Source organism: Papio anubis, chromosome 12 (genome assembly GCF_008728515.1).
Source record: "Papio anubis isolate 15944 chromosome 12, Panubis1.0, whole genome shotgun sequence".
Taxonomy (NCBI): domain Eukaryota; kingdom Metazoa; phylum Chordata; class Mammalia; order Primates; family Cercopithecidae; genus Papio; species Papio anubis.
Window position 1 is genome coordinate 93,064,807 of NC_044987.1, and position 23,789 is coordinate 93,088,595.

The 23,789-nt window shown below is 37.6% G+C and overlaps 1 protein-coding gene across 3 annotated transcripts in view; it reads right to left on the reverse strand.

Moving 5' to 3' along the window:
- Window positions 1-4,395: 4,395 nt before the first annotated feature.
- Window positions 4,396-23,789, reverse strand: part of FBXO3 (F-box protein 3) — a 33,809-nt gene continuing 14,415 nt past the window's right edge. The window contains exons 4-11 of one of the 3 annotated variants that reach the window (XM_003910055.4): window positions 22,245-22,359; window positions 19,227-19,431; window positions 17,903-17,948; window positions 14,976-15,060; window positions 13,995-14,117; window positions 12,242-12,357; window positions 10,575-10,765; window positions 4,396-5,517 (exon numbers count right to left, since the gene is read on the reverse strand). In XM_003910055.4, coding sequence (XP_003910104.1) covers window positions 5,341-5,517; window positions 10,575-10,765; window positions 12,242-12,357; window positions 13,995-14,117; window positions 14,976-15,060; window positions 17,903-17,948; window positions 19,227-19,431; window positions 22,245-22,359 — 1,058 coding nt within the window. In that variant the 3' untranslated portion in view covers window positions 4,396-5,340. Of the gene's footprint in view, window positions 5,518-6,216; window positions 6,606-7,465; window positions 9,497-10,574; window positions 10,766-12,241; window positions 12,358-13,994; window positions 14,118-14,975; window positions 15,061-17,902; window positions 17,949-19,226; window positions 19,432-22,244; window positions 22,360-23,789 lie in introns of those variants that run through there. The other 2 variants (XM_017948499.2, XM_009186333.3) reach the window with 2 other exon arrangements.

A 23,789-nucleotide genomic window follows, 5' to 3' on the forward strand; every position in this document is an offset into this window, starting at 1 on the left:
GTCCAGGTTCTGAGCAGGCCGGGTGGCCAGGACCCAATGAGCACCTTCAAAACGCCAGGGACCTGAAAGTTTGCAGCGTCCTCCTCGGATTTGCTATGGGACATAAAAACAGTAGGAAACTTCCAAAGACTTCTGATTTTCCCTTTTATGTTTTTTTTAAGTATATTAAAATGTTTTTCAAAACGTTTCTGTGCGTCTTGCTGGTGCCCTGGGTGCCCCAAGTCCTGGCTGTCGGCCCTGCTGCAGTCTGAAGCTGCTTCCTGCTGCCAGGCTTGGGCAGCATCCAAATAGCCATCAGCCACAGCCGCATCCGTGTCTTGTGACTTGTTTGAAACCCAAACAAAATGTTATGCGTTTAAAAGCTTACTGGGCTGCTCAGGGACCAGTGTTTTGAATGAACCTCTTCGAGTGTCTCTATCAACTTAGCTGGTAGCTACTGTTCCCCAGCAACCACCAGCGACAGGGACAGAAGAGCAAGAGCAGGGGATCCGCCTGCATGAGTCTGTCCCTTCAGGGTGGCCTCTCCCTCAGGGACTGGATTGTAGGCATGGTTTCAATGACACAGCGGTGTGAAAGTTTAAGAGTTTTTAGTACTTAGGGACCCTGGGTGGTACACAGCATGCCTACAGGACACACACACACACACACACACACACACACATACACACACACACAGAGAGAGAGAGATCAGGGAGCACAGGGAGAGGGGAGGGAGGGACCCACCTACCCACCTTTGGGTCAGCAACTTTATCCGGATAAGTTTCCCCTGGAGAGCTCTAACTGGTGGATTTAAAGCAAGCAGGTGAAAAGGCAGAGGCTGAAGGAACTTGAACCCGAGTTTGAAGCCGCAGCAGTGCCTTAATATCACGTCACTTCATGTTTATGTCTGGCCACCAGCTGGAGACATTTGCGTGGGGTATAGTATTGGAAACTGTCAGTGGTGATTGAGACCTGCTTCTGTTATTAAAAGTTAAACATATTTGAAAATGGATGCTGAGGTAACAAAAAATTATAAGCACTCACCAGTACCGGAACCACCATTTGGAACATTGATATGTGCAGATGTAATTAGAAGTTTCCATTTGCTATTATATTTGGAAAGTGTCCCACTCACTGAAGAACTGGCTGTAAGAACGCCATAGGAGGGAGGGTGGGGCTACAGGCCAAAAGTACAAGTCTTCCTCCAAGAGGATGGCCTCTGTTGGAAAGCATGAGACACACTTTGAGGGTAAGAGTGAGACGATATTGCATCTAAGGGCTGCTCCTGTTGAACTGGTCAGGGAAGAAGGCGTGAGATAAAATTTAAGCAGGGGAAATCATAGATTACTGAATCTCTTTTAGGGCAAATCATATGGTAACTGTCTTGACATGTGTCTTCTACTGTCATTCTGATGGCTTTGGGATGTCAGGGAATGAGTTCCATTTGGTGGTGCTCAAATCCTGGTATTCCTCTATCCTCTATACAAGTGAGAGTTTTTAAAATCAGGATGACTTGCTTTGATATTTAAAGCATGTCTCCTTAAAACAGCTAATACTGTATATTTCCTAAGATGATTTCCAAAGCTCTTTCGTGTGCATTACCTTACACACATCCTATTAGCTATTCCTTCCTTGACACGCTTGGCTTCTGATATGCCACTCTCTCTTGGTTTAGTTCCCAGTTTCTTGACCATTTGGTCTTGAGATTCTTTTCCTTTACCCACTAATAATTTGGTGTCCCAGGATTAGACGGAGAACCATGGCTATGTGTGCTCCCTGGGAGACTATAGTGTACCTAATAGTGTACCTACTCTTTTACCTCAGGATGTATGTGTTTGCAGATGATTCAAAAGTCTCAATCTCCATCCCTGACCACTCCTCCTATCTTAATATTCATATCCAGCTGACTGCTGGACGTCTCCACTTACATGTTCCACAGACATCTTGTGTGTAATGTGCACAAATCTGAATTCATCTTTAAAGATTGACTGCTTTTCCTGCATTTTTTTCATAAATGAAACAGAAACCTAGGAATCAACATTGACCTCTTCCACTTCCTCACATCTACTCAGCCATTCCTGCCTATTTTACCATTTCAGTATCTCACTTTCATTCCCTCTTCACATTGCTACTGTGCTAATTCAGATCTGTAGTTTGCGTTACTTGAGCCATTACAATTCCTTTATACCAGGCCCCCATGTTGCCCATGTTTATTCCTGCATCCCCTGCGCCTTCCCTGCTTGCCTTCCACACAGCTGCTAGAGACCTGACTAGTTTACCTCTCCAGCCTCATGTCTCACTTTTCATTTTCCACTTCGTTTTACCTTGTTATCATCATCCTTTTGTGAATACAATATGACTGCAGCAGCCAGTATGCAACCATGATCTTCTTTGAGATGAAAAGTCTTGTGCTAAGGATGGCAGGACAGAAAGATGGAGCCAATCTGAACTGTTGAAAACACCACTGTGTCATCATGTCAGCCTTGAACTAGCTACCTCTGACTATTCGCAAGAATAACCACCCCCAAACTATTTAAGCTACTGTTAATTTAGGTATTTGTCTTATTCTAGTGATACATCAAGCCTCAGAGAAATTAGTAAAAAAAAAATCAGTTGTGTTTTCAAGGGGCCTCAGAGTCAGAAATGGCCTTTTCTCCACCAAAAGTAGAGTCTGGTTTGGGCAATGTTAATGCCAACTGTTAAATTCCTGTTATGTGTGAATAAGTATTCTTGCCAATGGCAGAAAATACAGAAGCTTGTTACCAGCAAACTTCATGTTAGGCCGGGGCAGTGGCTCATGCCTGTAATCCCAACACTTTGGGAGCCTGAGGCAGGAGGATCACTTGAAGACAGGAGTTTGAGACCAGCCTGGTCAACATAGCAAAACCCTGGCTCTACTAAAATTGCAAAAAAGGGCATGGTGGTGCACACCTGTGATCCCAGCTACCCTGGAGGCCAAGGCATGAGAATCACTTGAACTTGGGAGGCGGAGGTTGGAGTCAGCCAAGATTATGCCACTGCACTCCAGTCTGGGAGACAGAGAGAGACTGTCTGGAAAAAAACAAAAAACTACACCTTAGTATGAACTAAAGGTCACTCATTCAACAAATAAGAGAATGTGAATTCTGACGAGAAGATAAAGCAAATCAAAGCATTCTGAAGAGCAAGGGTTACACAGGGTTGGAAGGGAGATTTGGGGCATCGTAAGTACTCTGGAAATAGAGAGGTCATCCAGAAGAGAAAGAAAAACTGGCAGGGGATTCCAGGGCCAGCTTTAATTGCCAAGGTTTACTAGTTTTTGATTACTGCTTTATTGGAAAAGTTTGGTTTTGAAAAAATTAAGTGGTTTGACACTATGGTCTGAATGTTTGTGTTCCCCCAAATTGTTGAAATCCAATCCCTAAAGCAATAATATTAAGAGGTAGGGCCTTTAGGCTCTGCCCTCATGAAGGGGATTAGTGCCCTTACAAAAGAGGCCTGAGGAAGTTTGTTTGCCCTTTCCACTACATAAAGACACGGCAAGAAGGTACCATCTTTGAAGCAGAGGGAGGGTACTTACCAGACACCAAATTTGCTGATGCCTTGAACTTCCAACCCTCCAGAACTGTGAGCAATAAATCTCTATTGTTTGTAAATTACTCAATCTAAGGTATTTTGTTATAACAAACTAAACAAAGACAATTGACTTATTTTCAAAAAAGGATAGCTGCCAGGTGCGGTGGCTCACGCCTGTAATCCCAGTACTTTGGGAGGCTGAGGCAGGCAGATCATGAGGTCAGGAGATCAAGACCATCCTGGCTAACATGGTGACCCCTGTCTCTACTAAAAATACAAAAAAATTAGCCGGTCCTCGTGGCAGGCACCTGTCCCAGCTACTCAGGAGGCTGTGGCAGGAGAATGGCGTGAACCCTCGAGGCGGAGCTTGCAGTGAGCCGAGATGGTGCCACTGCACTCCAGCCTGGGTGAGAGAGCGAGACTCCATCTCAAAAAAAAAATAAAAAAAATTTAAAAAAATTTAAAAAACATAGCCATAATAGGATTTGATAGCCTGATTATATTCTACTAAATGAAAAGTAAACAGGAAAAATGACAGTCTATTTCAGAACATTGTGACGTGTGTGAATATGAAAGGGTAAGTTTGTCTTCATGGTCCCTCATGGCGGCTGCTTAACCTTGAATGCCACTTCCTTTTCTTATAGTTTTCTCTACAAAATAACTGTTATTGGGGAAAATGGACGGTGGAGCACACAAGAGGGTACAGTCAAAGCTAGGAGATGACTTTGAGCGGGCCTGCTACATTTGCAGCAGGTCACCAAGAATCCATCCCATCTTCTACCTTAAAAGCAAAGGCTGACTAATACTAGTTTATGGAAAACAGGCAATTACACAAAATACAGAGTTGGAACCAAAATTTGTTTTTAAAATGTGAGTTTTTTTAACACTTGAAGTATTTCATTCTTAACTCTCAATTATATAATTACAAAAAAAAAAATCCAAGTTTCAGGAAAACATACTTAATCCTAACATAAAATTCATGTCACTTATCACAAAGACAGTCAAATGTATAAAGGAGAACCAAAACAGCAGCAGTATTTACAAATTTAAACTACATGAGATGTTGTGAACAATCTTTTGTTAATAAACAGCACATTACATACTTTTACATACTACATTTCAAAAATGCATCTGTGAATAATGTGATAAAGCGCATAGTGTTGAAGACTTTAAATTAAATTCAAGGTCATCATGTTGAAGACCTGAAATTAAATTCAAGGTGGTAGTGATGAAAAATTTAAAGTCAAGGTCTTAGCGATAAAGACTTTAAATTCAAAGACAGATTGTCTAAGGACAAACCACTAGCGTTCAAGTTGTTTAGTCAATTAGTTCTCTGTGAGTACAAAATATTAGGAATCACTAAATGGATTAGCCTAATTACAAATTTTGATCATTTCTAAATAACTCACAACTGCAAGTCTTTTCACAGAATCACATAGTTTCTCTCTATCCTTGTGCAGGTATTTTAAATCCTTATTCAAAACAATTCCCTCTCCATTTCTAGATTTTTGTAAGTATAAAATATTTGAAAACAAAGGTATGTCTGTTCCTTAGCTAGAGAACTATTCTTCCATTGACTCCTGGAAGAGAAAAAAAAGATTCCCATTTCCTCCTCTACCTCAAACACACAAAGCAAACCCAAACAATCCAATTCCTAATGTAGTGTCACATAGAACCCAGGGCCTGAAACAATATTTCATGCTAGTTTTCCTGCTATATGCAGAGAACACTTTAGTTATTTACATTATTGAGAAATCTATTTAACAGCCTAGAATCATCCTAGTGCTTCCATCAGCAGAAGGCTTGCTAAAAAAGGCGTGAGCAACGGCGTCTGCGAATGGGAACATCAAAGACTCTCCTCCGTCTCTCCTCTTCATCATCTTCATCTGATTCATCCATATCTGCTGAATCATCATCCTCGTCTTCCTCTTCTTCCTCCTCCTCCTCTTCTTCCATCTCTTCATATTCATCAGGACCCATTTCCTTTAAAGAGAAAACAATCTTTTGATAAGAAGAGCATCTATCAGTTTATTTAACAGTTATTTCATGTAAATTCTCATTTATCTAGAATTCAAACAACCAGACATGCCAAATGTGAATTTCCATAGACTTGAACAGTGTATTCTCACAACACACATGTTGATGCAACATTCTGGAGTGGATTTTGTATCTTGTGTTAAATAATGCTCAGTGTGGTTTTTGTTGTTGTTGTTTAATGGAAGATCTTCTTTTTTAAAAAATTGTTTATTTTAAAATTTTCTTAGAGACAAGTTCTTGCTATGTTGCCTAGGCTAGCCTCGAACTCCTGGGCTCAAGCAATTCTCCCACCTCAGTCTCCCGAGTAGCTGGGACTACAGGTGCATGCGACGCAGCCCGGCTCAGTATGGTTTTAATGGATGAATATTTCACTAAGCCAGTACTTATTTTTTATATAGTAGTTGGTAATTCATAGAAGGTAGCAAACAGACCACTTGTAACAATCCAAGATACAGTTTTACTGAACTTATATTCATACACTGAATAATAATTATTAATCTATATACTTACAGAAAAGAGGATATGAAAATATTAATCAAGTATGACCTCTACTGGTAACTTTTATGCACTGTCAACAAGAACTCTTAAGATTTTTATTGAGCTCCTACTATAAAGACACATCATTTCAATTCAACCATCAGTAGCCTCTACTTTTTAAAAAAATACTTTTATTTTTTTAGTGGCTTGAAACAACAACAGTCATTATTATCTCTCATGGTTCATGTGGGTTGGTATTTGGGAGGTATTCAGTGGAGTGGTTCTGGGTTGGGGTCTCCTGTGACGTTGCAGTCAGATGGTAGGTGGAACTGCAGTCATTTCACGAGCATCTTCATTCACATCTCTGGTACCCGCGCGTGATGATCCAAATATCTGGAATCTGAAACAGCTGGGGCTCCTGGGTGCCTCCCTCTATCTCTATGTGATGTCTCTACATGGTCTCTTCTGCATGATGGCTTCATGGTAGCTGGACTTCTTACATGGTGGCTCAGGGTGTCAAAGACACATGTCCCAGGAGAGAGAGAGAGAACTCTAGGCTGAAGGAATATTACCTTTTTCTAACTCAGAAATCACAGTGTCACTTTGCCAATTCATTTTAAGTACATACCTAAGATCAACCCACACTGGAGGGAAATGACAGCCTCTATTTTTAAATTACCTTGATGGAGGCTCTCAGATTAGGACAGTAGTGATGTTGAACGTGCATCTGAATATCTCTTGGAAATGTCAATTCTGCCCATGCAATGTCTCTACTCAAGCCATGACTTACTCTGCTGTCAATGTTCTCTCTCACACATTTGAGACACAATGGGAGGAGTTGCTACATTGAACAGAATTCTGAACAGTAAGGACCTACTGGGTACTCTGGAAAGTATGGGGCAACCTGGGGCATGATGTCAGCCACAGTCCTTCCACCAAGGCTTTTATGGTGTTGCGTGATCCAGCACCCCATTATCCCTCTGATCTCATCTCTAGCCCCTCTCCCTGTAGTTCACTGCACTCCAGCTACACTGGCCTCCTTGGGTCAAGCACACCAAGCACATTATTGTTTCAGAACCTCCACATGTGCTGCTCCTTTGCTTCAAACACTTGTCTCCCACATATCCACCTAATTCCCTCTGCTCCTTTCACGTTTCAGCTTAAATGTCACTGAGGTCTCTCCTGACCCATCTTTATATTAGAACAACCTAACAATACATTCTTTATCTCTTTTACTCTGCTGTTTCTCCATAGCACTTATTACTACTTAACATAAGGACACAGTGTTTATTGTTACAGTTTGTTTCTTTGAATTGGAATGTAAATTTCAAGGCAGGGAATTTGATTATATTGTTTATCACAGTACTCAATAAATAGCTGTTGTACAAGCAAATGAATTAATGTAGGAGAAAGGAAATGTGTCACTTAGGATTTATTATAACACTAACAATAACAGAGAAAATATACACTGATATGACTTATAAGACATTACATTCTTTTTATCTTTGGATTTATTTGTTTAATCTAAGGAATGAAGACTTTGAAATTCAGTTAGGAGGTCCAAAAGGTGGGAAAGGGAAAGGCTTGGGAAGTTCTAAAACATGTTATCTGAGTAGTATGATTATTAATTATCTTAATGAAGAAGAAAACAGAAAAACTGTTAAAGAACTCAATGTGGCTAAGGAGAGAGATTGCTCAGAAAAGAAGTGTACACACACACACAGCAGATGCAGAAAGGAACACACAGAGAGTGGAAATGTGCAGCCGGAGCCTCTAAAAGTGCCCCCAGCAAGCCAAACACGCATACCACCTAGACCAAGAAAAGACATAAGACCAACTAATGCATATTTCCAAGAGGCATTCCAAGGAGAAAGAAAAAGGAAGTGTTAAGCCTACGAATTAATCAGACTGGTAGAGGATGAAAAAGCAGAACAATTCTCCATATCAGGAAACTAATATTCAAACAGGAAAGGTCAACAAATACAACCCCCATGGCTTTTTTAATGTCGGTAAGAAGTAAGTCCAGAATTCTCATTTTATTTCTCATCCTTGAGAGAAAACATTTTCCACAAGGTAGGTCAAGATTTTATATGTTTATTTGTGGTTAGAAGGAAACGAAAACTAATAAGAAAGAACATAGTTAAGGGAGAGCTGAACATGAAATGGGTTTATTATTGTCATTTAAAAAGGAACTAATAAGTAAATCTTGTAAAACTTTCTCAGTTTTAATTTCTGATATGGTAAGTGTTAATACAATCAACATAAGCAAGAATTCTTCGGAGTCCTCAGTAAGTTTTTAGAGTTTCAGGGGGTCATGGACTGAAAGTTGACAACCGCTGTCCTTAAATAAAGACTACTTTACACCCACCCTAACAAACATTAAAAACAAACAAGATGCCAAAGGATCAAGTTGACCCAATAGTAACTCAACTGCCTACCAAAACAAACCTCAATGCTCTTTAAACTTTAGGACAAGGAATATTATCAGCAATAAAGATGGAGATTTCATAATGATGAAAGAATTATGTCATTAAAAATACATCATAATCCTTAGCATATTTGCATATAATTATACAGCTTCAAAATACATGAAGCAAACCTGATAGGCCTAAAAAGAGAAACAAAAAACTATAATTATATTTGGAGATTTCAACAATCATCTCTCACTTGTTGATAGGACAAAGACCAAAAAAAAAAAAAATCAACAAGTACACAGAAGACTTGAAAAACACTGTCAACCAATTTGACCTATCATTTGTAGAATAATATTCCCCAAAATAGCAGAATGTACATTATTTTCAAATATACAAGGATCATTTACCAAGATAAACCATAATTTTGGGCCATAAAACATTTAGGATTGAAAATACAGAGCAAATTCTCTAACCACAATAAATTTTAAAAATCAATAGTCAAAAGATAACTGAAAACTCCCCAAATGTTTGAAAATTAACACATTTCTAGAAAAGTCATAGATCAAAATTAAATTACAAGGGAAATCTAACACTATTTTGAACTACACGTTCATGAAAACACATCACAACTTGTGAAATGCAGCTAAAACAGTGCTTGGAGAGAAAAAAGGTCTAAAATTACTAATATAAACTTCTACCTTAAAAAAGCTAGAAGAAAAGCAAATTAAACTCAAAGTAGAAGGAAAGAAATAAAGATAACTGCAGAAATCAATGCAATAGAAAATAAGCAAATAGAGAAAATTAGTAAAACCAAAAGTTGCTCCTTTAAATGATCAATAAAAATTATAAACCCCTAGCTAAAGCAATGAACAAAAGATATAAATTAACAATATTAAGAACAAAAGAGGACATGTGATTATGGCTTTTGTAGCCATTAAAAGGATATCAAGGGAATACTGTCAATAACTTTATACCAATAAATTCAACATTTAGATGGAATGGACAAATTCCTTGAAAGGCACAAATTACCAAAACTGAAACAAGAAGAAATAGAAAATATGAATATTAAAGAAATTAAATTCAAATTTCAAAATTTTTCCACAAACAGAACTCTAGCCCCTGATAACTTCACTGATGAATCATATCAAACATGTAAGGATAAGATTATTCCAAACTCATACAGATACTGGGCCAGTCAAAAAAGGAATTCTGTTATCCTAAGTAGCAAATTCCCAGTACTGGAAATACAGTTTCTGGCATTCCTCCACTGGGAAGAAAGCTAAATCTTCACTTCCAAACGCACACTGTAGATTCTTTTCACTAGATATGCCACATAGGTAATGGCCCAAAGTCTCATTATCAGCCTTCTCTTTCCAAACTGGAGTTGAAAATGTGTCAGCTCTGGGTCAGATTAATATCATGTCCATCTTCCCAAATTTATACCCATCCATCAGGGTCATTCCAGAAGCTAGAGGGTATTTTCCAAAGATTCAACACCTACAACTCAATTGCACTCTGGGTATATAATTCATATTTTATCCCCATTGTATAACTGGAGCTTCATAATTTTCTTTAATCATGTTATAGTCTCTAAGATTGGGGTTACTGTTACACTTGTCATAAGGTAACCCTAAAAACAAGATTTTAATAATATACCTAGTTGACTTAAGAAATGATCCCAGAGAGACTGCCAAAAGTATACATCTACACATTAAATTTTCTTTATAATGATCTTTCTGGAATATTTGTTTATTTGACATTAAATTGGAAGTTTGAGCAAAAACACTGTAAGAAGTTGTTTTCCCAGTCTTAAAGCTGATTCTAACTGGTCTAATGTGGTATTTCTCCTAATCTAAAACATTTAGGCCACTGAACAGTGAAAAAGAAGTTGAATCTTTAAAACAGATAGCAGAAATTCTCTGGTTAGAGACTATGGAGCCTCATTTACTTGTCCATTTCTCTCAATAAATTCACATGACCCCCAAGATATTTCCTCAAAATCTCTACGGTTCTCTGGAATGCAATTTATAAACTTAACTACTTGCCTGCCTTATCTGCAGTGTTAACCCTACAAAGTCACGTAAATCAGCACTAGAGGAAAATTTAACTTACCAATCGGGCTATAGACACCCTGAATGTTGGACATGCCATATGGAATCGGGGAATGGCAACATTAAAGATCTTGTCTTTAAAGTAAAGAAAGTGGAAGGTATAATATCCTTCCATATATCCTGATGTTGTAGAGAATGTGGTACAGCTTGTGTATTCATATACCCGACCTGGGCTGATGATTGGAAATTCACCTGCAGGGAAAACAGTAACAATAAACCAAAGTATAAAATTCATTTATTACAATAAATAAGGTATGGTCTCCATGGCATTATGTAAACTACATAATAGTAAATGCACAGTTAGAAAAAAAATTCCAAAAGAAAATGTAACAAAATGTTAACAGTGATAGGAAAATGAGTAGGTATTTTATTCCTCTTCACTTTTTTTTTTTTTTTTTTTGAGATAGAGTCTTGCTCTGTTGCCCAGGCTGGAGTGCAGTGGCATGATCTCAGCTCACTACAACCTCCACCTCCCAGGTTCAAGCGATTCTCCTGCCTCAGCCTCCCAAGTAGCTGGGATTACAAGTGCCTGCCACCATGCCCAGCTAATCTTTGTATTTTTAGTAGAGGCAGGGTTTTGCCACGTTGGTCAGACTGGTCTGAAACTCCCGACCTCAGGTGATTCGCCCACCTTGGCCTCCCAAAGTTCTGGGATATCAGGTAGGAGCCACTGCGCCTAGCCCTCTCAACATTTTTTTAATGTATTCCTCAAATTCCCTACAATGTAGAAGGTGGGAAGTATCTAGTGAAAAAAAAAAACAAACAAAACAGAACAGAACAGGCATGTTTCTTTTTCAAAAAGCTTTGAGGCATTGAAGACACAACCTTTAAAATATGAGTAATAAAAAGCATTACAGACACCAGTTCAAACAGAGATAAGGGTAATCTAAATATTTTTAAAGTAGCAAGAAACAGAAACCTAAAACTGTGAAGATGCATCCTAAGCATTCAGATCAGACAAAATGGCACTCACAAGCGAGAGTCCTTACACCACTGGACCAAATGGCAGAAAAAGAACTGTGGTTTAATAAAGCCTCTCTCTTAGCACTATATCCAGAAAATATTCCTGAACTCAAGCCCAGGAAAAAAAATTTGTTAAGTAAACATGTAGATCTATTCATAGCAATGAATTTAGAAAACCTTAAACTGGATTCTGCATATGCTTAGGACTGATAACAGAAGTACATAGCATAAATATGTTATTTTCCTGGAGCACATATTCAAACCTGAAGAATCTGAGGGCTCAGAGACTTCAGATAATCATAATCTTTAAGAAAGCCAAATGACAATGGTAACCACAACTAAAGTGACTGAAATCCACAAACAATAAAAATTCATGCCATTAATTTTAACATTTCCACCCAAACTTCAAAAAAACATGACCAATACAAAATTTATTTCCCCTTTCTGCCCTATGTGTTCTAACCCACAAAATATAATGAATAATGAACCAGTTAAAAAAAAAAATGAAGGAAAAGCAAAGAACCCCAGGTGATCCAAGAAAGGGAAATCAATCCCTGAATAATTGAGTTTGCTATTATTTTAGAAAAGTTAATGCTTAAGGGATTAAATTAATAGGATAATGACCTTTTATGTTATATTTATGATGCAAAGTCTAAGACTTCTTCTAAGGAATTAATGTATAAACCTAAATCTTGGGTTCCATACCAACTACTCCAGGTCCTTGAACTTCTTCCACGTCACCCTTAGCATTTGTTATTCTCCAATAGCGACTGTCCAACTGACAGGCCTTCTCAGGAAGTGCATCCTTTGACATTTCAATCCTAGAGAAGGGAATGGGGTGGTAGAGACAAAAATCTGGCTTGTTTCTTTGGTTTAAGAGATACACTATTCAGGCTAACACTATGAAGAAAAATTTCCAAAAAATTAAGAAACCCAACCCAAAGTCCATGTTAGCCATCTATTTTTCTAAGTTCTCAAAGATACCGGCTTCATTAGCTGGATCCCTCTACAAAAATGCTTTTACTCAACTTACGCATTTGACTGTCAGTGTGGATCAACAATAGAAAGGGCAACACAAAATATGCAACATAATGGTAACAACAATCTTTTGCTGTTCAAATAAAGATCAATTTGGCAAATGCTTTCTAGAAGATAGTGCCATGAAAAACTTCTGGAGAACTGAAAGTCTCTCTTTAACTGCATAAGGCTATACAACCCATTTCCCTTTTTTCCATTAGTTTCTAGAAAGTTTAAGGCAAAACGGCACCAGTTACTGGGATTACACTTTTTTTTTTTTGAGACAGGGTCTCACTCTGCCACCCAGGCTGGAGTGCAGTGGCGTAATCTTGGGCTCACTGCTGCCTTGACCTCCTAGGCTGAAGCCATCCTTCTGCCTCAGCCCCTCCAGTAGCTGGGACTACAGGCATGTGCCACTATACCAGGATAATTTTTTTTGAAATTTTTGTAGAGACAAGGTCTCACTATGTTGTCCAGGCTGGTCTTGAACTCCTAAGCTCAAACAATCCTCCTACCTTGGCCTCCCAAAGTGCTGTGACTATAGGCGTGGGCCACCACGTCCAGCCTGGGATTACACTTTGACTCTGTTTCCCAATGCTATCGCTTTCCCCTTTCCCTAGGAATCTAGTGTCTCTTATTTTCACTCTGAGTATCCTATAAGTATGCGTTGATATGTTTATTTTGAGCACATCTCAATCCTAGGCAGGATCTAAATCAAACAAGTAAAACAACAAATATCTATACATGTGTACTTGGATATAGCAAAGGTTGCATACAGTATCTAAATCCTAGGATGCTTCCAGGTAGTTATATAAAATACTTCCAGTATGCATATATGCATGTATGTGTATTTTAAAATATACTTATATATAACATAAAACACATAAAAATATATTTTAAAACACAGTATCCTTAATCCCTTAGGGAAATGAGTTATCTTTGTGTCATAGCACAGAATACTTCTAACTAATATGAATTTAAAATATTTGCTTCTTATTTAATAAAATTAAATGTCTAACATTATGTCTGGCATCCATGAAGCACGCAATACACATTTATTAGATTTTTTAAATTGAATATAAATAGGCCACATGAAATTTAAAATGCATGACTTTATTATGGCAATTTGACAGCTTCTAGAATACATTACAACTTAGAGCTTTAATGACGACTACAACTTAGTGGTCCATTTCCACAGTACCTGGCACAATACTTAATACCCAGTATATTTTCAAGAAATAACTTAAATAACTTAGAGGTTAATATGAAGTCCAAGTCCTCCATGACCACTATCTTATAGAAAATGTATCCACCTTCCTCCCAACTTCAGCAAGTTCTTTCAAAATGAGTCTTACATATCATGTCAAATGGGACAACGGCAACATGTCCATTGGATATATCCCACCATTAACTGAAAGGTGACCCCATTTAAAATTCTCACCTGATTCGGTATGTGAAGAAATAGTGGGGTGGATGTACAGAGCTAAGTTCTGGCAGAAACGATGTGGAAACTGAAACAGTAATATCCCCAGTTGTTGCTACACACTCTGGATCGTGAACATATCTAGGTAATTTAAAAATTAAACATTTTAAAATCTACAGGATTTAAAAGATACAATGCAAAATAGGTTATACTTTAGGACGAAAAATTTAAATCGTATTTCAGACTCAGAAAAGTTCAATAATATTTGGGTATAGTCCTATTAAACTTAGAAGGAAACTAGAAACAAACTATAAAACCTTGGTAACTCTGGATCAGTAATGACAGCAATCAAAGTTCAATGATCAGTGGTTCCCATAAAGGACTGGTAATTAGCTTGGAAACAAAAATGAGCTTACTTAGTTTCCAGGGCTAAGGAAACTTTTGGGACATCTGAAAACCCAGCTACACAATGGCTAATGCTAAATGATGGCTCTGACAATAAAAATGTGCAAGTATGCTGTTCCCAGAAGCCTCTAATGTATAATCACTCTATCATTTCTGCCAACCAGGCTATTATGAACCAGTATTACCTCCAATACTATCTAAAATACCTGAATGTTCCATTTAGAGATAATAAATATTTGCTAGGAATTAACAGTTACTGACTTGCTATTCATAATAAATCTATCAGTTGCCAAATAACTTTTTGGTTTTTCTTCAAAAATAAATTATATAGATACTATTAACCCATAGTTTCTAAATCAAAATCACCTTTTTCTTGATTCTTCCGGATAGGAAAAATGCCAGTTGTCTAAGCATTTAGATGTTTGGCTTTAAGGTGAGAATAAAATAGTGAGATTGAAGACAATCTTCTATTATCAATCTCAATAGAGAGGTTTTATTATCAACCTTCTTGGGAAACTTCATTTCATGATCTGTGAGTTATCATTTTTTTCTGATTTACAATCATTTCAATCCAAAAAGACCTAAATAAAATACCTGAAAATTTGGTCTCTGATGATAGGGAAGCCACCTGATACAACATTTTTGACATAAGAGGTAAACCAGTCAGTAAAAGTAGCACCTATAAACCAGGAAAGGGAGAAAAAAAGAAAAGAACAAATAGTTTTATAAAATCTATATAGGAAACAATTGTAATTCCTCTATACTTTACAGTATGATACCAAAACTAGAAACATTTATAGATATAATTGTGCTAATCATTTATAAGGTCAATTTCTATTCTCAATTCTATCTACCTTATTTCCTTGGGATTCTCCCCCTTTTCATCCCCCCAACTATTGTTAGAGAATCCGCCAATGACCTTCAAACTATTTTTTTACACTTACAATTAATCAAATTTTAAACTTTAATTCATTCTAGTACAAAAATGAAAAGCCTTCTTTCTGTAATTTATTGAACATATAGAACAAAGAAGATACAGCTATGTCTAGGAAGAAACTACAAGAAAAATATCAGTACCTATTCTCAGACTTCCCTGGTCCAGGTACATCCTGACTCAAGCACAAAATTTTGGCAGAAGCCAGGCTCAGTCTGGACATCTACCAGGGACATGGCATTGTGGAGTTCTGTGCATCAAGCCAATCCCAAAGTGGTCTAGTTGCACACTACTATAGATTTAATTGCACAGCGGTCCTCCATATTCTTAGTGACCAGCTCAAAGCAGAAAAGGATTACTGGAACAGTCTAGTCCAGACCATATATCAGTGATCTAATGATTGGATTATAACAAGTATTTACATGAATTAATAATGTTTACCCCTTCTAGGTAATATTTAACATAAGTCTGTCATACCCCCCATTATTTACTGTTAATACATCTCAGTGCCTAGAACATATTAGTCCTTTAATTAATTTTGTTCAATGAATTTCTTTGTAATCTGGTTTCAATTAACCCAGTTTCTACACTCTGTCACACTGAATGTCATATGCTAAATGTGTAGTGTTTACTAATTATTCTATTTAGGGAATGATAGAAGATACATTTTGGCTTATATCTAAGGGTACAAGGCTTTAAGCTTTTAAAAGGCATCAACTGAGAGAAGGTAAACTATAATAGTTGGCTCTTTTCTCAATATCTATTAATGACCCATTCTGACCCATTATTTATTAAACACTTGTATTCAAGGTTCATTGATCATGTACCTACTTTGCGTAAGATATTAAGAAGCTATATAATGTCATTAAAATTCATAGAGGGTATAATTTTACATTTTTAGCACTAGTAATTTCTCTGAATTTTAAAAAATCATATATATGTATATTTTGTGGAAAAAATGTTATATAAGTAGAGACAAATTTGTGGTTTGCATAAAAAGATTGGCATGGTGTATTTTAATCTACCTTATTTTATTACAATACATACCAGAGTGTATTCTTTAAGATGAGGACAGACTAGGCTGCACTCACTACTAAACTTATCTGACAGATTCCAGTTTTCTTAAATATCTATTAATAGCACACTGACCACCAGTTTATGCTATTTTGTGTGTTACCAGTCTAAACAAACTTAGTTGAATCAAGATGCAATTTATATGTTCTAAGGTAATTTACCTTTTAAAGTGAGCCCATGTGTTGGGGTCTCTCTGATGGTTCTGGAGCTTTTTCAAGGCAGCTGAAAGGAAGCTCCTTTTTCGTCCTTTCTCCCCGCATTAACTTCCCACCTCATCTCTTCTCAGTGTCTCTCAATCTTTTGCTTTGCTCTCCCATTTTAAGAGAAATCCCAGCTACTGGCATAGTATTATTACACCTTAGTACTCTGCTGGAGTGGTGAGGTTCTACACACCATGTCAGATGAGCACCAAACTAAGAGTAAGGAACTCACAGAGGCTGGGCAGCAGCTTACCTTAGCACTTGGCTGCCTTTCATTTATAAACTGAGTAGCACTGCTGGACCACAGCCACTATGCTAATCTCTGAAAGTGTGTGCTATGCAAAAATACCAACAAGGGCAATGAGCATAGGAAACCAGAGGGTGCTTAACTTAGAAACCAGAGACCACATGAGTCAGAGTGAGCTGAAAGCTAGGACCTACATTTAAAAGCTTTTTATAACTTACTAGGTAAGGGTGAGATCTTGATATTGTGAAGTACACCATGAATGTGGATGTGCCATAGTATGGAACAAATAGAGTTCAAAGTTCCAATGAGATACATTGTTCATTGTTCAAAGTTCCAATGAGAAGACAGAATTGAATACAAATGCCTTAGTCTATAAGGACCCTTTACTATTCATATATGGAGATGTTTAATATATGTCACTCAGCACCCTTAAAAAGCAGAACGGACAGTCTGGAAGCTTCTCTAGATGACCAAAATCCAAACAAGACAAGACGGGATAAATAGCAAAGGGGTGAGCTGTAGTTACTTACAAATTGAAGGGTTCTCAAAACCTATAAGCAATACTCTTTTAAGGCCAAGAAAAACTAGTTGTACCAAGGAGTTTATGAGGTATAGAGTTTATATCAGTCCCTAAACACTGTTGCTTTAGAGGTCTCTAACATGACTTAGTATCTTAATGCTACTGCATTAGCACCAAAAGAGAAAAAGTTTAAAGTTGCTTTATGTATCTGTATCTCCAATTATACATGAATATAATGAATAATACACGTGCATTAAGAAAAATATATACACATTCACAGCAATTCTGCATATTTCATTGCCTTATAGAAGAGTCCTCAGAGCATGAGATTGTATATGGATTAGCTTTTTTCAAAATTAAAAATATTCAATACAAAAACTGTTCTAATGAAAACCTAGATGCAGTACTTTATAAACCAGCAAACCTTAAAGAAATCCAAGTATGAAATTGCCAGCTGCTAAAGTAGCTGAAAAAGTTTTTACCAATTTAATTTTTTTATGATATCCAGGAAGAAGAAGCGGGAAAAAAGACTTTTTTCTTTCCTACCTATAATAAACATGTCAATAGCAGCTGGATTTCGAGCCATTTGGTCCTAGGTGAGAAAAAGAATACAATCGATAAAAACATATTTTACTTAATTTTTCATTGTTCATTATCTGTATCTTTCCCTGGAGATGAGGCAAAACAGATAAAAATAAAGTTGAAATAAGAAGATATATGGCTTGTTATCCTAGAAGAAAGGGTTCTGAATCAGAGTCAAGAGATTTGAACAATTCTAGGTTACTCACTCTTCTCAGTAAATGGAGAGACCAAGCTACCATCCTACAACCTTACAGAGACGTCGAGTCAAAAATGAGATAAAAAGTATGAAAATGCTTTAAAAAGTTAAAAGCTATAAAAGCTCTTTAAATATGTAAAATGTTAGGTAGAGTCACAAGTCTCAACTACAAAAAGCATTTTCTTTTTCTTTTTTATTTTTGAGAGGGAGCCTTGCTCTGTTGCCCAGGCTGGAATGCAGTGGCTTGATCTCAGCTCACTATGACCTCCGTCTCCTGGATTCAAGCAATTCTCCTGCCTCAGCCTCCCCAAGTAGCTGGGACTACAGGCGTGCGCCACCACACCTGGTTAATTTTTGTGTTTTTTTTTTTTTTCAGTAGAGATGGGGTTTTGCCATGATGGCTAGGCTGGTCTCAAACTTCTGATCTCAGTTGATCCACCTGCCTCAGCCTCCCAAAGTGCTGAGATCACAGGTGTCAGCCACCACACCCAGCCAAAATTTAGAATTTTATATTTTAAATTCCTTTTTTAAGTAAAAAGTTCATATCAAGGCAAAAATGAAGGCAGAGGGTGTGTGAGAAATTATTGAGAACTTAAAATTATTTTTTCATTTTTATTAAATGAAACCAATACCATAATATTTTCTGTGGTTACATTAAAATAATAAAAGTCTCCCAAAAAAAGAACTACATTTTTCGATATGTCAAATACTCACTGAAGAAAGTTTTAAAGTTTCTATTGCACTCAAAGCATGAATCAAAGGATGTTCAAAGGCTAAATTTTTGGCAAGTCTGAAACATGTATTACAATTAATTACTTCAACAAAAAGCTCCTCATTAGTCTTCCTTAATATACCTTAAGACAAATCATAGCTTTTCCTCTGTATATACACTAGTTTTTTATGTCCAACTGTCAAGTTTTCTCTTGGGTTCCATGCCATTATGTCAGAATATTAACTCTAGTTAGAGAGGTCTATGACTAAAATGCATAATATTCTATACCCATTCTACAATCCTGAAAATACCTAATGCATGCATTTATACAACCATCAGAACACATCTTAATGCCATATTTAAACACACGTTCTACTTACTGGACATTGGTAGAAAACTTCATTTTTGTTTCGGCCCTCTGCAGCTTCCACTGCTATGTACTGACTCAAACCAGTATGTATGCAAAAAGTTAAAGGCAGACAGTATTTCAATCCCTGTCTCTGCTGGAATCCTCCGGCAGCTGTATCGACGTCTAACAAATCTTCAGAACGATAGTGATTAGACAGTGCCATGCTTCCCAATAACCTGAGGAGCATACAGACTCAAACATGTAATACCTGGCAGTGCCAAACAGCTGTGCTTCATCTTTCTGATGAATAATAATTTCCCACTCACAACTTTATGAGTACTAATTAACATGACAATTCCAAATCAGGAATACCCAAAGCACTATAATTTCTAAATATTTAATTCAAACTCTTTTGATTGGAAAAAAGATTCAATTTAAATTAAAAATTAATTAAATGTCTAAATGGCAATGTTTTAAAAAGAAATACAGTTTTATTGTTTTCAAGAATCCATCTTGCCATGATATATTGATTTGCTGGTGTTCTGCTAGCCATGTATGTATGGCCAATTTAATGTTTAAAGAAGTAAATTATCTGATGCGTTTATCTTGATACAACCTTTAGCTTACCCTGTGCAACCAGAGAGTATAAATGTAAAGCAGCTTAAACCTTGTCCAAATTTTCACAAAGTTGGATGCCTGGGGTATAGATTAATCTCATTAAATATACATATAGCAATACAGGTATCAAGGTATTCCTTGATGAGATTCCTAAGTCTCAATGCTTGAGCCATGTATAGATAAAAATCCCTGGGTTGCAATTTATGACCTATTTGTCATGTCGGTTCTGGGCAACTCTTCTAACAAAGTTCTTTCCTGTTTGCTCTTAAAATCTGACAATTTTTCAACTTTGTCAAGTTTCAGTTCAATAGGAAAAAATAGCCAATAATTTAGGGTCATCTAGTCCTAACTGACTTCTGTTTCTGACCTATACCCAATATTTGATTTCTTTCTTTTTCTGAGACAGGATCTCATTCTGTTACCCAGGCTGGAGTGCAGTGGCTTACTGCAGCCCCAAACTCCTGAGCTCAAGAGATCCACAGGTCCTGAGTAGCTGGAGCTATAGGTGCATACTACCAAGTCTGGCTAATTGTTTGTAACTTAATTTTTTATAGAGACAGGCAGGATCTTGCTATGCTACCCAGGTTGGTCTTGAACTCCTGACTGCAGGAGTCCTCCTGCCTTGGCATCCCAAAGAGCTAGTTTCAGGCATGAGCCACCGTGCCCTGCCCCCAATATTTGACTTCTGAAGGCTACCTTGTAATCTCAATGTGATTACCTCCGGGATTCCCTATACTCATTCAACCCTCATCTGAAATTGTAACAGAGTCTCACATGATTCTTTACATACAAAGGAACACCAGGTTCCAATAAGAACAATGCAAAGTTCTCCTTAAATTCTTATTAGCATTTCACAAGCACAATGTCTCTGAAATAGCTGACTTTCATAAAAGTGCAAAAGGAGTAGGCCCATTCAAAGCACAGCCTTCTAAAACTGTGGGTGAATTCTGATGACTACTGCATGGTCCACTTTTACCCAACAGTTCCACCATGTAAGGTGGATATGGTTGGCTGGAAGGCTGAGGCAGGAGGGTCCCTTGAGCCTAGGAGTTCAAGACTAGCCTGGGCAATATAGTAAGACCCCATCTCTAAAAATAATAATAATAAATAAAAATTTAAAATAATAAAAGTTTGTAAAACAAATCTTAAAAAAACAAATAAATAAAGCTGAGCAAGGCACAGTGGTATATGCCTGTAGCCCCAGCTACTTGGGAGGCAGAGGCAGGAAGACTGCTTGAGCCCAGGAGTTAAATACCACTAGCCTGGCAATATAGCAAGACACCATCTCTTGGAAAAAAAAAAAAAAAAGGCTGGATGCATGGGTTGCATCTGTAATCCCAGCACTTTAGGAGGCTGAGGCAGGAATTGCTTGAGCCCAGGAATTCAAGACCAGCCTGGGCAACATGGCAAGACCCCATCTCTACAAAAAATACAAAAAAGTAGCCGGGCGTGATAGTGCGCCTGTACTTCTAGTTACTGGGACAGCTGAGGTGGCAGGATCGCTTGAGCCAGGGGAGTCAAGGCTGCAGTGAGCTGAGGTCACGCCACTACATTCCGAGCTGGGAGACAGAGCAAGACCCTGTCTCAAAAAAAAAAAAAAAGTTCCACAATGAATACTTCATTTTTTAGAATTAAATTTTAAACAGGCCATTCAACTATAGACTGTGTTTAATATGACAAAACAATTTTCTTTAGTGTAGTGTATGCAGCTCTGGACAAATGATTGCTCTTTACATGTAGAGTAGGTAGAATTTGCATCAAGCTCCCAAAATAATTTGCCTGGCCTGTAATAAGATATACATTTCAAGAGTTCTGAAGAATTTGGTTAAAATATATCGCACAGCCGGGCGCGGTGGCTCAAGCCTGTAATCCCAGCACTTTGGGAGGCCGAGGCGGGTGGATCACGAGGTCAGGAGATCGAGACTATCCTGGCTAACATGGTGAAACCCCGTCTCTACTAAAAATACAAAAAACTAGCCGGGCGTGGTGGCGGGCGCCTGTAGTCTCAGCTACTTGGGAGGCTGAGGCGGGAGAATGGCGTGAACCCGGGAGGCGGAGCTTGCAGTGAGCCGAGATCACGCCACTGCACTCCAGCCTGGGAGACACAGCAAGACTCCGTCTCAAAAAAAAAATAAAATAAAATAAAATATATCGCACATACCTTTACTGTGTGTCCCATCTCCCATCCCATACCAGACTTCACTTTAACTATACCAGTATATTGATAGAAACTGTGTTTTTATGAGATATATTTATTTTGGTAAAATCTAATTCAAGCTATAGATTTTGTCTTATGGATTGCTATAAAGGAGAAAGAGGGAATTCCATGCGTCTTTAATTTGTTAAGGGTAACTACAAATACAATTTATTTACTTTCATTCTAAAAAATAACTTGCATCATTAAAAATAACCAAAACATTGAATATCTTACCCAGGAACCACTAACTTCTGTCCATTGTGGATCCGGTATGAACATCGATAATCGTCAGGAAGCTTGCAGCCAATCTGAGCTTCCACAGCGTCAAGGTCTTCCTCTCGAGCACCCTCTATAAAGGCACAAAAAAGAGTGAATTGTGAAGAAACAAGCTTAAATCTAAGAAGAAATGCAATCTATCTGCTAACTAATGAAACAATCTTGGAGTGAGTGAATTCTGTCCAAAATCTACGGCTGAAATAGAGGGAAATGAATTGAAACCTAATTTGAAGCACTGAGCAAGCAAATTTCTTAGTTTCCTCCCAACAGGGAAAACACTGGCACTTAGTAAAACATGGAAAGTGGGTACCAATGAGATCCACAATAATGTTTTCACATTATAACACAAACCTCTAAATTGCCTAAATCTAAAACATTCATACTGCCTTATTAAAAAATAATAATAATAACAAAACCCCTGGAAGTTCTCTAAACTGATGTTACTTAAGAGTTTTAACATTGACTCTCAATGGGAAATATAGGACATAAGGTATGGGTTCATGTGTGGGGAGGCCATTAACTTGAACTCTATTTTGCATGTTTGTAAATTTGCCACATATTCGAGCTTTTGAGAAGTGGGAAATAATGACAAATACCAAGAGAAGAGATCGACATTCAGCAGCAGCCCACCAGGTTGTTGGACTAAACCTCTTGCTGAATATTAACAACAAAAAATTGGCTTGAAGACTTTTGAAGAATCACAACGGCAGGGGAGAGGGGTCCAGGAGAAGAGGGAGACTGAGAGGTGAGCCAGGCATTGGAAGCCACCTTGTCTTTAGACAAGATAAAAATTGCTGTCAATTCTGAAAGCAAATATGAGGTTGAGTGGCCAAGAAGCTGTGCAAAGCTTTAGGCAGTACCACGAGGCTAGAGGGCAAAACAGCAGAGTTCAGGGTCCACAAAGGAGAGAGGGACCTGGTAAAACCCAAGGTTTTTGGGCTAGGATCCTGACTGACATCCTAGGAAAAAGGATGAACTGAAAATAAGACTAGTCTTCATAAAGACTAAAGCCCAGCTTTCAATCATATCAATCCCTGATTGCATTACAGTGATCTGCCCATTGACTAGCTGCTAGCCAAAAGCAAAAGTAATCTCTAGAAGAAAATAACGTTACCCCAAATTTCAAATTATGTCTAGCAATAAATTAAAAACAACTAGGCCTATACAAAGACAAGATCTGACTAAAGAAAGAGAAAAAATAGAAAATAGAACCAAATCCATAATACGTCGTTATTGGAGTTAGTAAACATGGACTTAAAAATAACCACAATTGATACATTCAATGAATTAAATGACAAGATCGAGTATTTCAGCAGAGAACTAGAAACTATAAAAATGAATCAAATGGAAATCTTAGAGCTGAAAAATGCAAAAACTAAAATAAGAATACACTGAAAGGGTTTAACAACAAATCATAGTTTCAAAGCTGATGAGGGAATTATAAACTGGAAGCCAGGTCAGATGACAAAAAGGGATGGAAAAACACAAAAAGAGCCTAAGACA